This window comes from Morone saxatilis, unplaced genomic scaffold (genome assembly GCF_004916995.1).
Source record: "Morone saxatilis isolate NCDOM2014 unplaced genomic scaffold, NCSU_SB_2.0 Contig14, whole genome shotgun sequence".
In the NCBI taxonomy this organism is placed as follows: Eukaryota; Metazoa; Chordata; class Actinopteri; family Moronidae; genus Morone; species Morone saxatilis.
In genome coordinates this window covers 2,246,161-2,259,007 of record NW_023339696.1, presented here as the reverse complement: position 1 = coordinate 2,259,007, position 12,847 = coordinate 2,246,161, and the positions used below count along the sequence as shown (strand labels likewise).

The 12,847-nt window shown below is 45.5% G+C and overlaps 1 protein-coding gene across 1 annotated transcript in view; it reads right to left on the bottom strand.

The window, feature by feature from the left end:
- Window positions 1-566: 566 nt before the first annotated feature.
- col1a1a (collagen, type I, alpha 1a) overlaps window positions 567-12,847 on the bottom strand; it is a 20,999-nt gene continuing 8,718 nt past the window's right edge. The window contains exons 16-50 of the mRNA XM_035654963.1: window positions 12,590-12,634; window positions 12,440-12,493; window positions 11,837-11,935; window positions 11,538-11,582; window positions 11,261-11,359; window positions 10,862-10,915; window positions 10,639-10,746; window positions 9,962-10,015; window positions 9,752-9,850; window positions 9,611-9,664; window positions 9,422-9,520; window positions 9,254-9,307; window positions 9,089-9,142; window positions 8,865-8,972; window positions 8,728-8,772; window positions 7,965-8,063; window positions 7,725-7,832; window positions 7,206-7,367; window positions 7,053-7,106; window positions 6,827-6,934; window positions 6,665-6,718; window positions 6,488-6,541; window positions 6,233-6,394; window positions 5,841-5,948; window positions 5,323-5,430; window positions 5,151-5,204; window positions 4,499-4,606; window positions 4,293-4,346; window positions 4,083-4,190; window positions 3,933-3,986; window positions 3,709-3,816; window positions 3,292-3,571; window positions 2,987-3,177; window positions 2,514-2,756; window positions 567-2,208 (exon numbers count right to left, since the gene is read on the bottom strand). Of these exons, the coding sequence (XP_035510856.1) occupies window positions 2,062-2,208; window positions 2,514-2,756; window positions 2,987-3,177; window positions 3,292-3,571; window positions 3,709-3,816; window positions 3,933-3,986; window positions 4,083-4,190; window positions 4,293-4,346; window positions 4,499-4,606; window positions 5,151-5,204; window positions 5,323-5,430; window positions 5,841-5,948; window positions 6,233-6,394; window positions 6,488-6,541; window positions 6,665-6,718; window positions 6,827-6,934; window positions 7,053-7,106; window positions 7,206-7,367; window positions 7,725-7,832; window positions 7,965-8,063; window positions 8,728-8,772; window positions 8,865-8,972; window positions 9,089-9,142; window positions 9,254-9,307; window positions 9,422-9,520; window positions 9,611-9,664; window positions 9,752-9,850; window positions 9,962-10,015; window positions 10,639-10,746; window positions 10,862-10,915; window positions 11,261-11,359; window positions 11,538-11,582; window positions 11,837-11,935; window positions 12,440-12,493; window positions 12,590-12,634 (3,435 nt within the window). The 3' untranslated portion in view covers window positions 567-2,061. The remainder of the gene's footprint in view (window positions 2,209-2,513; window positions 2,757-2,986; window positions 3,178-3,291; window positions 3,572-3,708; window positions 3,817-3,932; window positions 3,987-4,082; window positions 4,191-4,292; window positions 4,347-4,498; window positions 4,607-5,150; window positions 5,205-5,322; window positions 5,431-5,840; window positions 5,949-6,232; window positions 6,395-6,487; window positions 6,542-6,664; window positions 6,719-6,826; window positions 6,935-7,052; window positions 7,107-7,205; window positions 7,368-7,724; window positions 7,833-7,964; window positions 8,064-8,727; window positions 8,773-8,864; window positions 8,973-9,088; window positions 9,143-9,253; window positions 9,308-9,421; window positions 9,521-9,610; window positions 9,665-9,751; window positions 9,851-9,961; window positions 10,016-10,638; window positions 10,747-10,861; window positions 10,916-11,260; window positions 11,360-11,537; window positions 11,583-11,836; window positions 11,936-12,439; window positions 12,494-12,589; window positions 12,635-12,847) is intronic.

The window sequence follows — 12,847 nt, the reverse complement described above, 5'->3', positions numbered from 1 at the left end:
AGATAAAACACCACCAGCTCTTTGGGATTGCATGACATCAAGGAGTCTCCACCGACTGAGAGGTAGGCCAAAGTTATTCCTCTTTTCTAGCCCAGATATAGCTCATGCTACCCAGTTACGAGCCACATTTCTTGAGCTGCTTGTATTACATGGCTACATTTTCAGACCTGAGACTGGATTAAGATTGCAGACAGCATGAGAGGGAGACTGACATTTTTTGGCTGATCACTCTGGGAAACAAGGGCGTTTTAGAGGTTTTAAATTATCAAAAAAAAAAGCAAAATGTCACAGGGCCACTTCAAAATATTTCCAATCCTCCTGTTTTGTCTGGGACGCTCAGTTTTATCTTTTTCTCTGCCCAAACACTCACACTCTCTAGGATCTCTTAGTGTCACCCCTTCCAAGAGGTACAGACTAAACAAGAGACAAGAAAAACGTACATTAGATATTTTTTTTTAATCTTGTTTCCTCAATCAGTCACTGTACAAAACAGGTAAAAAGCTGCTTCAATTCAAGTCCTGGGGGGGTGGGGGCAGTCAGCGAGTCAGTCACGGAATTAGGCAGGATTCAATGTTAGACCACTTAACATGCTTTATTTCAGCATTCAAAATAATTAAAAACATCTCAATTTATTATACATATACAAAATAGGTACAGATCCTTGTGGTGTTTTCCCCCATGGGTGTGTCTATCTGCCTTCTCTCACAAAACTCTTTTCTGATGGCTCTCTTTCTGTGCATTTAAAAAAAATCTCTGTCTGATTGCAATTTTTTGAAGAAAGTTCACCCTTCGCACAAGAAAACAAGAAACAAACTACAACAGATGTGTGGATGAAGGGGTGGAGAAGAATTTGGGGTGACAGAAAAGTTGGTGGGGAGGTTTAAAACATAAAAACCAAAAGGTGTCATGAGGGAAAGAGATGCGGATCCACTTCTCACTTGAGCTCAGAAACAGAGCTAGAGTTTGACTGCCAGCACTACCAAGGCTGGAAATAGAGGAAGCCTGTCTCATTCTGGACACCAAGAATAAAAGCCATGGTTTCATTTTAGCACCAAGAGGCCACACCAGAGCCATACTGCACGCCTGGGGGACCTCAAAGAAAGAATAGCACCTTAAGTTTTAGCTGTTCCTGCTTCTGCTAAAGTGTCAGTTAACCTCAACTACCCCACCGACTGCCACAACTACTGCAGGCTTCACTTGAAAAACACTGGGTCCTTTTTTCTTTTTGCAGCTGGAATTCCTTGCTTTACTGAGGTAGCCATAGGATTTTTTTTCTTTTAAAAAAGAGCTTTAAACCCATGTTTCTCTGCTGGTGGTTTTAATGTGACCTTTCTTTAAAAAAAAAAAGGGTAAAATTGAAAGGAACAAACAAGAAAGCGACCACAACAAACAAATCACAACAGCTATCAGCGGATGAGGCGAAGGGAGTTGTCAGTGTTGTCTGGGGCAGGTGGAGGCAGAACAACAGAGACAAACATGGCTGTCAGTTTCACCGTTTATTCATCAACACCTGAAACGTGGTACAAAGCAATTGGGTTCTGTCTGTTGGGACTGTCCTTTCATTCCTCTCACCGCAGTGGTGTATAAAAATACAAAAGTCACCTGTGTGTTTCTGTTGGTTTCTGTAAACTCCAGAGATGCCTGGTTTGGCTGGATGAAGAGGGGAAGTCAATTTTTTACACTTTACAGAAGCATATATTATTTTCTTGTTGCCAGTGAAACAAAATGTCTTCTCTACAGGATCCTTGGTGTTGGTGATGGTAAAAAAAACAACAAAAAACGAGAGTCAGAAATAAAAAAAAAAGTAGTGGTCCCAAACACGATGATGCAGACTCCGCCACATCGCCGCCATCTTGTTGAAGTGCAGGTTTTAGGCAAAGTGGACCATCAGAACAACGGCCAAATGGGAACTCGTAGAATCACGAGCCAGGGGTTGGATTTTTCAGAAAAATGGCATTAGAGAAACGTTTTGGTGGGGTTTTTTTTAGAGAGAGATGACTGCTAGAAAAAATAAAACACACACACACACACAACAACAATTTCAAGTCCAGATTTCTCTTTTTACAAGAAACAGACAGGTCCAACTTCAAGGCCGAACTCTTGGTCTGGAGCACCAACATCCATAGGAGCGATATCAATGATGGGCAGGCGAGATGTTTTCGATGTCTTGTAGTCGATGACTGTCTTGCCCCATGTACCGGTGTGTGACTGGACGGAGAGAGGATGAAAGGAGAGTTAGGTTCAACATTCAAAATGGCTGCTGCATAGTTAATACTGAAAATTTAAAAATGCCTAAAATTTGCCCAAACTTTTACCCACCAAACTAGCTGCAGTAGCTAGCATCATGTTTGATGTCTGATGTACATCTTCATGTCTTTCCTATCTGACTCAAAACCACTAAGTATTACCAGGACGTGTATAGGCCTGCTGAATTGTGGTCACTGACCCTTGCTAATGTTGCAAGTTTAGCATTTCAAGCTTCATGTCATCTAAGGATTGGCTAGTTTCCTCACCGTGCATCCATCCTCCAGGACGCTGTAGGTGAAGCGGCTGTTGCCCTCGGCTCTGATCTCGATCTCGTTGGAGCCCTGGAGGAGCAGGGCCTTCTTGAGGTTGCCGACAGAGGCGTCCATGTAGGCGACGCTGTTCTTGCAGTGGTAGGTGATGTTCTGGGAGGCCTCGGTGGACATGAGACGCAGGAAGGTCAGCTGGATGTTGACATCCTCTGGCAGAGAGCCCTCGCTGCCATACTCGAACTGTGTAGGAAAGAGGATGGGAGAGAAGTTACTGACTGAACTGTGAGGGGAGAGGAGAGTTGAGACGAAGCTGAGAAAGAGTTAAGAAAACGAGAGGTGGGAGAAAGTGAGTGGAGTACAGGAAGGAGGAGCTGAGAAGGAAGCTGTCCTGAATAGGCATGGATTTGGATGCTGGAACTAAAGGAAGGTAGGAGCATGAGTAAGGAAGTGCTCTGTTTTGGTGTGTTTACCTGGAAGCCGTCGCTCATAGCCTCTCCGAACCAGACGTGCTTCTTCTCCTTGATGTTCTTGCTGACATACCAGTTCTTCTTGGCAACCTCGCGCTGAGTTGGGGATACGCAAGTCTCACCAGTCTCCATGTTGCAGTAGACCTTGATGGCGTCCTGAGTGCAGCCCTGGTCAGGGTCAATCCAATATTCGCCTGGAGAACAAAGAGAAGAAAAGTCAGAACTTTAGCATGCTATTATTCTATTTGAATGCTATCCTAAATGCTGCCATCTACCATTATCCGATTCCTCTAAAGGCTTTTACTCACCGCTCTTCCAGTCAGCGTGGCACATCTTGAGGTCACGGCAGGTTCTGGCAGGGTTCTTGCGGGTTCCGTCAGGGCTGCGGATCTGCTCAATCTGCTGGCTCAGGCTCTTCAGGGTGCCGTCCACCTCCAGGTCGCGGTCACGGAGAACGTTAGCGTCATCAGCACGGAACATGCGGAAGGGATCGGGTGCCTTCTCCTGAGGCTGGGAGATGAAGCCGAGGTCGAATCCACCGCCAGGGGCACCTGGTGCTCCAGGAGGTCCGGGAGGTCCAGGAGGACCCTGAGATACAATGGAGGGAAGAGGAGAAAAGGTTATTTCATTGCAGGTAGAAGTCTTGTGGTGTTTCTAGATAATCACAACCTCTATATGATGAATGAATGAGGAGACAGAGGACAGGTGAATGGATGAAGACTTACAGCAGGTCCCATCTCTCCAGAACGTCCACGAGGTCCAGAAGGTCCAGTGGGTCCAGGCAGGCCAGTCATACCATCCTTACCAGCACTACCAGCAGATCCAGCAGGACCCTGTAAACAGCATAAAGGGAAACCTCAAAGTCTCTGAATGTCAAAGTCCTTCCAAACACTCTGAGACATGAAAAACACGGAAAACTGCTCTGCATTTGTGTGGTGTGTTAACTCACTCTAGGTCCAGCGGGTCCAGGAGTACCAGCAGGTCCCTGCTCTCCAGAAGATCCCTATGAGTTAACAAACATAAACAGGGGTCAGAGATAAAGTCTGTATATTGCATATATTGTTAATATATGTGTAGGTGTAAGTGTAAAGTGACATACAGCAGGCCCAGGAGGTCCCTGCATGCCAGTGAATCCTCTGTGTCCCTTCATGCCTCTCTCGCCAGCCTCTCCAGTCTCTCCCTTGTCTCCACGAAGTCCATGAGCACCCTGTTAGAGGAAAGTAGGTGGTGAAGAGTTCCGTTTTGCCTTTCTCTACACACTGTCACATGTCTATTAAGGTCTATTAATGGTGCTGATGTTGTTACTTACAGCAGGGCCACGAGGTCCAGCAGGGCCAGCAGAGCCAGCTGGTCCAGCAGGTCCCTGAAACATAACAAAAATCAGTTTGATGTAGAGGCAGGTCTCTCAACTACAGTAGATCTGGTATAAAGCTCAGAATTTCTTTAACGTACTGAATTTACAAATATTTAAAAAAAGAGAAAATGACCAAACTAAAAAATGAGTGTGTTACTCACAGTCTCTCCACGGTCACCATTCTTTCCAGCAGGTCCGACGGGTCCGGGGGCACCAGGGGGTCCAGGGGCACCAGGGGCTCCACTAGGGCCGCTCTCTCCACGGTCTCCCTAAAATGTGAACACAAAATCTTTTTTTATTTCACCAGCTTTAATAATTTTAATACCAGGGTCTGTTCAGTCCTATATTAAAATAATTTAAAGGACTATCGTGATGAAAAAGGCTCAGGAAAAACTAAATACCTGTCTTCCTGGATCCCACAGATCTTTGCCATTGGTTTTTGTTCAAAGGAACAATAGGATGTGGTGAAACTGGCCTCTGTCTAGGCTATACAAAACATAACAATACTTGCTGGTGGTATAACTCTGCTGCCTGGCTGCCATTTGTGTGACATTGGCAGCTTTTCAGCTAGCTAACTACAGTAGAGCTAAGCATCAATGTATCTAGCATAACTACAGTGGCTTCTACTAGATACATTGATGCTGAATTAACTTCAGGCTGGTTTAGCTATTGCTTGGTTCAGGTCAATCTTGCTGACTCTTCTCAAGCTCAATGCTGTAGTTGAGGCTGGAGCGACAGTTTATTGTGTACTACTGCTTGTTGTGTGTTACTTTGCTCTCTGTTGCTGGTGAGTGAGTTTTCATTTGAACTTACCTTGGGTCCAGAGGCTCCATCGCGACCAGCGGCTCCCTCGTTACCGGGGGTTCCCTAAAACACAAACAATGTTAAGTGATTAGGAAACAGCATCATTGTGACTTAAACTCACACCAGTATACAAAGGGCAGACAAATAGCCTTGGTGTACAGGTACAATTGTTTCTTAATACCTCACGTCCAGGCTCGCCAGGGGCTCCAGCCAGTCCAGGGGGTCCCATGGGTCCAGGAGGTCCGCGCTCACCACCGGGACCACTTGGTCCCTGCTTTCCAGCTTCTCCCTGTGGGTGACACAGCCACAGTCATTCCAGTTATAATATATAATAACCTCAATTGAAGTCTTATTGATTGAAGCTTATTACTAATACTAATAAAAATATGTTTTTATTTGAGGAAAAACTTCCTGCTTGCTGGATACCAAGCAACAGTCAGTTGAGACCGGGTCAATAGAGACCTTTCATGGACTAAACCAGAGTTCAACTGTATTTCTCAGTCAGTCTGAGTGGTTTTGTTTCCATCGTCACATCCTCTTGAACTTGTTCTTGATCAGTTAATATTTCTGGATTTGGAGTCAGATTTTATTCTAAACATCATATTGGCTCGGTAAAGATGTTTGGGTATTCTGGTTACATCAGATCCACTGTGCGGTTTTTAGTTTTGTAGAGTTTGTAGTGTAACAATAAGGGCTTACAGAAGGTCCAGGCAGGCCAGGGAAACCTCTCTCTCCTCTCTGTCCAGGCAGACCAACAATACCACGCTGTCCAGCAATACCCTGGGGTCCAGGCAGACCAGCGCTACCCTGTAGGGGGTGACAGAGAGAGAGAAAAAGAAAGTGGTTAGATATCAAAGTATAGTGCAGCAGAAACTTACAGCAACCAACAGCTAAACAAGGTCTGCAGCTTGTTAAGAGAGATTGTGGAGACTAATTCAGTGCTAATACTTGAAGAGAATAATTTAATTGGTATCAAAAATATAATTTGTTAGCAAGCAATTATTTGGTTCTGGGATTGACTGAGATGGAAGGGGCTTCTTCCACCAATATTAACAGTTTGTTCTAAGGGTTTCATGTTAAAGACAACTTACGGGAGCACCATCAGAACCAGGGCTACCCTTCTCTCCAGAAGGTCCTGGGGGTCCAGCAGCGCCGATCTCACCAGTGCGTCCAGCAGGTCCAGTCTCACCACGGTTTCCTTTGGGTCCCTCCTTACCACCTGGTCCAGCGGGTCCGGGAGGTCCAGGGTTACCCTATGGGGGGAATACAACACTGCTGAAACCATCCTGGATGTTGAGCCCTTTCACTGGAACAAGAAGTGCTAATAACATTAAAGAAAGACTTACAGAGGGGCCAGGAGGTCCAACTCTGCCGGCAGCACCAGGGAAGCCAGTAGCACCCTAGGGAGACATACAAAGGTCCAATTAGCTCACTGTGGCAAGAAAAATGGTGGTATCAAGTCAGTGCAAACAACAATGTAATAGAGCGGAGAAGGACAGAGTAGTAGAACAGTGATGACTTACAGGAGGTCCAGCAGGTCCGCGGGCTCCCTTAGCACCAGTGTTTCCAACGGGACCCTGAAAGTACACACAATAGTGTCAGTGGGAGAACCATGGAAGAACCAGTAACAGACAATGTAGCCAAAGAGACTTCTGAAGTTCACTCTTCACTCTAAGTTTACAAACCTGAGGTCCAGGAGCACCAGTGGGTCCAGCAGCGCCGGGGGGACCAGCATCTCCCTTAGCACCATTATCTCCAGCCTCTCCCTTAGCACCAGGCTGTCCATCGTTACCCTGTGTGGAATGGCGATGGTTGGAGAAATTATTTCTCAGTAAATTCTGTGCTGAAGCTTCAAGCAAAAGAAAGAGAGTCGGTAAGAGAAGCCAGGACAGTCATGAAGAAAGGACTTACAGGAGGTCCAGCGAATCCAGCAGGTCCAGGTGGTCCAGCCTCTCCACGCTCACCCTGAGAAAGAGGATGGGTAAGTAGAGTCAGCCAAGGATCAGATAAAAAAAACCTAAGCTTTATCTTCGCCTCCTCACAGAAAAACAGACAGGTACTTACAGGGGCTCCGCGGGCTCCAGAAGGTCCAACGGGTCCAGCAGCACCAGGCTCTCCCTTGTCTCCGGGGGCTCCAGCAGGTCCGGGAAGTCCAATTGGACCAGTCAAACCACGGGCACCATCCTTACCAGGAGCACCATCGGTACCCTTGGCTCCTTGGTCACCCTGGGTTATTGGATGGAGAGGGGGAGTGAGGTATACAAGAGGTGATCATACTACTTGGGGCATTCTGTAGGTGGCGCCAAAGCCGGTTACTGTTAATTAAATAATGCACTGGAGTGTGACAGTGGTGTTGATGATATTCTTCATGCTGAAAATTCTGGGAAGCTACTGTGGATGGTGGTGATAGCTTTAAACGGATCAAACTCATCATAGTGGAATATTTTGTTGCAGTAGCACATTATATATCTGAAAATCCTGAAAATGCTCTGTGAGTTGTAAGTCGACATCAGCAGTGACTTACATACCGTCCTAAATACTGGCAATTTTGGGAATACTACGAATACTGTTGTGGCAACTCACTCTGTCTCCTCTCAGTCCTGGAAGACCAGCGGCACCACGCTCACCAGGCATTCCCTGCAGTCCAGGGGGACCCTGAGCTCCGGGAGTTCCGGGGGCTCCAGCATCTCCCTGAGGAAGAGGTGGGAGAGGAAGAGAATAAAAGCAAGAGGAGAAGAAAAATAATTAGGGGATACAATAACTTCCATAGAAAATGCTGCTTGATCTGTGATCTGGTCATCTAGTTTTTCTCCCAGGGTTTACCTTAGCACCATCATTTCCAGCAGCTCCGGGGGAACCACGGGCACCAGCGGGTCCAACAGCGCCAGGTGCACCACGTTCACCGGGGAATCCTCTGTCTCCCTGAATGGAAGGGATGGCAGAGAGTTAGGTTATTAATCCAAGAGTTGAAGAAATCATGAGGATGTATCTGACTGTGGATCGCTTATCTTGAGGTCGATGATATCCCATAAACCTACACTATTCGTCTGTGTGAGAAATTTCAAAACAGACTTTCTCATCAATGTGTCTGGTAAGCAGGGCTTTTTTTTAATATAATAGGAATATTAAACTGCCATATTGAATGTACTCACCCATTTGTTTTTGTTTTTAGACAATGTATGCTTAAAATTACCAACGCTATCAACATAGCTAACATCACTTTAGCATTAGCCTGTTGTTAGCTAGTCATAACTGTTGTTCTTCTGCTAGAAGAACCTGCTGGCTAGTTAGCAAGCTAACTGTTAGGCTAGTTCATGTTAAAAGACTCTTTTCAAGCTCAAGAGTGTTTTGGAGTAAAAACAATGGTAAAAGTCAAGCTAGTTCACTGTGTCACAGTAACCTACATTTGGAACCAAAAATAGCACGTATTACTGAATACATTTTTAGCAACAACACATAGCTTTTTTCACCGTCTGTAACCTGGTTGGTAAATATTTGCTATGAATGGATAACTACAGGATAGGAGCAGACTACTGAGTAATTGTGAATATGATGATGATGATGATGATGGTGATCAGTGACTTACTCTAGCTCCAGCAGGTCCTGGGGCTCCAGCCTCACCGGGCAGACCCTAGATAGACAGATTTATGCAATTAATGCATCCATTTACCAAGAAGTTTTAATTTGATCAGGTAACAAAGATAATCATATCTCAGTCAGTACCTGCTCTCCGGACTTGCCAGCCTCACCAATGGCACCCTGGGGTCCTGGAAGACCCTGGAATCCAGGACCTCCAGCAGGTCCCTGCTCTCCTCTCTCACCAGCAGGACCCTGGGGATGTGCAAGAGAAGGACTGTTAGGGCTAAATTAAAATGACCAGAAGTAAGGCATTGTGTAGGTATGACTTGTAAGTAGCTGCATGTGAAGGATGTGTGTGTTCTACTTACAGCAGGTCCAGAGGGACCTGGAGCACCAACATCACCATCCTTTCCAGGGGCACCCTAGGTGGAAAGATGGCAGGCTTTTAGACACAGGGTTTAGTTTTTATGCAGTACAGGAAAACAATACAGTGGTTTGAAAGATTAGCACCGTGTAGACTATATTTAACTTACAGCAGGGCCAGTGGGTCCCATTACTCCTCTCTCGCCAGGCTTTCCACCCTCACCCTACAGACAGGAGTAGAAAAGCACTGTTACTAGAGATGTTGAGACCATTTTTTAGTAGCCTACTGACTAAACAAACGATCCATGATCATGTAGAAGTTCAGGCACATTACTTACAGCAGCTCCCTTGGGTCCGGGGAATCCCATGACTCCAGGCTGGCCTCTAGCTCCAACAGCACCAGGGGGTCCAGGGCGGCCATCTTGTCCAGCGGCTCCCTGGTAAAGACGATTAATTAAGGATTAAATAAACACAGAATGTAGGTGACTTGATGAGATTAATATTTATTATACTGAACATAAACTTACAGCAGGTCCCATCTTGCCATCAGGTCCAGGGCTGCCAGGGCTGCCAGTCATACCCTACAGGTAGAGGTCAGAGGTCAGAGGAGGACATGTGCAGTAAATAAATGATTTTGCTGACAATTACGTTATAGTAGGGAATCTCACCTTAGCGCCGGGCAAACCAGGCTCACCAGTGCGGCCAGGCTCACCAGTGGCACCCTTAGGTCCAACAACACCGGGGGCACCACGCTCACCAGTGGCACCCTATGATGCAGGAGAAAGAGATAGAAAGGAAAAGATTAGTTAAATGAAAATTGAGCTTAATGTGTGTAAGCTAAATGAAGGCATGTATCAGATGTGTGTGTGTTAACTCACTTTGGGTCCAGCACTGCCATCAGAGCCAGGGAATCCACGACCACCAGGGGCACCCTAAAGAAAATCAAGCACATATTGCTTAGCTCTGTAACCTACTACCATGATTCTAATGTCCTTTGCTTTACCATAAAGTCAGTGCCAACACTGTGATGTATGCTAAGGTGTATTCTGGAGAGAAATTACACTTAGCTAAATGTTACTGTAATACCTGAACTTTTTTTTCTTGGTGGTTACAGAATAATCCAAATGCTAAAAACACTTGCATTTGGGGACCTGATTCAGGCTCAGGAGACAGCACAGTATGATAGTGTATCAGTAATAGTGTTTCCAGATATCAGGAAATGATGCTCTGCTCCTGCATTACAGTTCTTTTTCTGGCCTGCAGGGGGCACTAGAGAGTGTGTTTACATGATCTGGGTGAGCCACTAGAATGTCTAAATCATCCACATCATATCTGTTAAATATGTAGCTGCACAAAGGTGAGAATGATTTAAAACTGACTCGGTTAAAAGTGGAATAGCTCCCTTAAAATGTTCATTTGTGCAGATATTTAAAAATAAATAGATACAATTTTATATAGATACTACACCAGGTGACTATCCCTCCTCATTACACATCACATTAAAGAATATATAAGTATGCAGTGTAATTTTGTGAAAATTAGGTTAAATGCATACTCGCTCTCCAGGAGCTCCACGGCCTCCTGCAGCACCAGGCTCTCCTCTTGCTCCTCTCTTGCCCTCCTCACCAGAAGGTCCTGGGGGTCCCTGAACTCCTGGAGCACCCTGAAAAAACACACACACACACACACACACACACACACACAGATGGCCTTAAGAATGTGTATTCATACATTTGTATGTACATAGCCGTGCTCCATGCTAAATGTGGTGAACTTACAGCCTCTCCCTTGGCACCGGCCTCTCCCTTGGCTCCTGGGGCACCAGCCTCACCCTGAGGGAAAAAGGCAAATAAGCCAACATAAACAAACAAACAAACAAAACAAACCAAACAATTTAACAACAACTAATGTCAGTCATCTAAAACAAATGTGCATGACACATAAACAATAGCTGGGACAGGTCTCAACAACAAATAACAAAGAAACAAAAACAAAAACCTAAAAACCAAACACAAAAAGCTGACTAATAAACAAAACACTGTGTTTACTTTTCATTCAGTACTTTTACTTACTTCAGTATGTTTGGACCTAAGTATTTTTAATCATGTCTATTACAGGGGACAAATTTAGGAAAACAATATTTTAGCATTGGTTAGTTCTGAGAGAGCTCTACTCACAGTGTTACCCTTGGGTCCGGGGGCACCGGCAGCACCCTGAGGTCCGGAAGGTCCACGGGGTCCGGGGAATCCGGGAGCTCCAGCAACTCCAGCAGCACCCTGCAGGGGGCGGCACACAACAACAACACAGTCACATCATGCTGTACTGCCGGCTATGAGACCCTGTGGGCTGTGGTGATCATGATGCACCAGCCCCGGCTGCTTTTGAGCCAGAAAGGGATTCAAACCCTCAACCCTATCATGTCTAAAGACGAAATGAGTTGAGAGAGATACTCACAGGGTTTCCCTTAGGTCCAGTGGCACCATCAGTTCCAGAGTTTCCCTGAGAGGAGAGAGAAAGGTAGACATTTTGTTTAACAATGCAGAGGCCAGAAAGGCTCTTTTAAATTATGATGATGCCATTACATCATCATAAAGAAGCAGCCAATGAGGAAGTTTTGTTGTCTCTGATAATTATTTATATTTGTTTATTTTTTATTTATATATTTATATTTATATTTATATTTTGTCTTCACTTAACAGAGAACATTTGCTCTGAACAGTAAGTAATAGAGTTACGTCACTGGCTATACTTACAGAAGGTCCGGCAGCGCCAGCAGGTCCGGGGTTACCAGGCTCACCACGGGCTCCAGCGGGGCCCTCGGGTCCACGAGCACCCTGGGCTCCGGCGTCACCCTGGGTAGAGGGGAAACAGAATACAGTCAGATACTCATGTCCAATATCAAGACACAATGGAAGACTTGTAAATGGATGTCAAAAGGTATGACAGAAACAAAGGTTGGAGAAAGGGAATATGAAAATGGGAGAACAGAGGAGTGTGTTTTTGGTGTAAAAATAAATGCTAATTTACTACCTATAATGTTTGTAATTCTGTCTGTCTAATACTACTACACACGTTAAACTTACTTAGACTTAGTATGTACTATGGAAGTGGGACATGGCACAGAATTCCAATGGAGCTTGGATGACGTTATATGGCCCCCCCCCACCACCCACCACCCCCTGTGACCCCATTTTGGGCCGAAGATCAAATTAAAGGTCATCTACCTTCACATATGCTAAGAGAAATGCATGGAAGCACTGCAAAGTAAGGCCAGTAACTCGCTAATGGCTAAAAATTAAGGAAGAGGCTGAAGGGCATCAAAAATGCAGGTTGGATCATGTTGGCCGTAGTAGTACCTTGGATCCGGGGCCACCAGGGAATCCAGGAGGTCCAGCAGGGCCAGTGGGACCCTGAGAGGAAACAATAGCACAAAAGAGATTCAGACACGGGAACAATTTATACCTTTACGGAAACCGAATTTAACCTTAAGAAAATGAAAGACTTACGGGAGGTCCAGCAGCACCAGCAGCACCATCGTTACCACGGGCTCCCTGCAGCACATGGACAAACATGATTGGTTGGTCTGTTCACTGATTGATCGATTACAGTAGTTGCATGTGTGTGTGTGTGTTACTGTATATGACCATACAGGACCTTGGTGCAGGGTAAAACATGAAGGCCACCAGGATGGTCACTTTGTTGACAGATAATTGTCAGGCATTACATTACTTCCTGCTGCCACAGCTGATGCCTCTCTCTCTCTC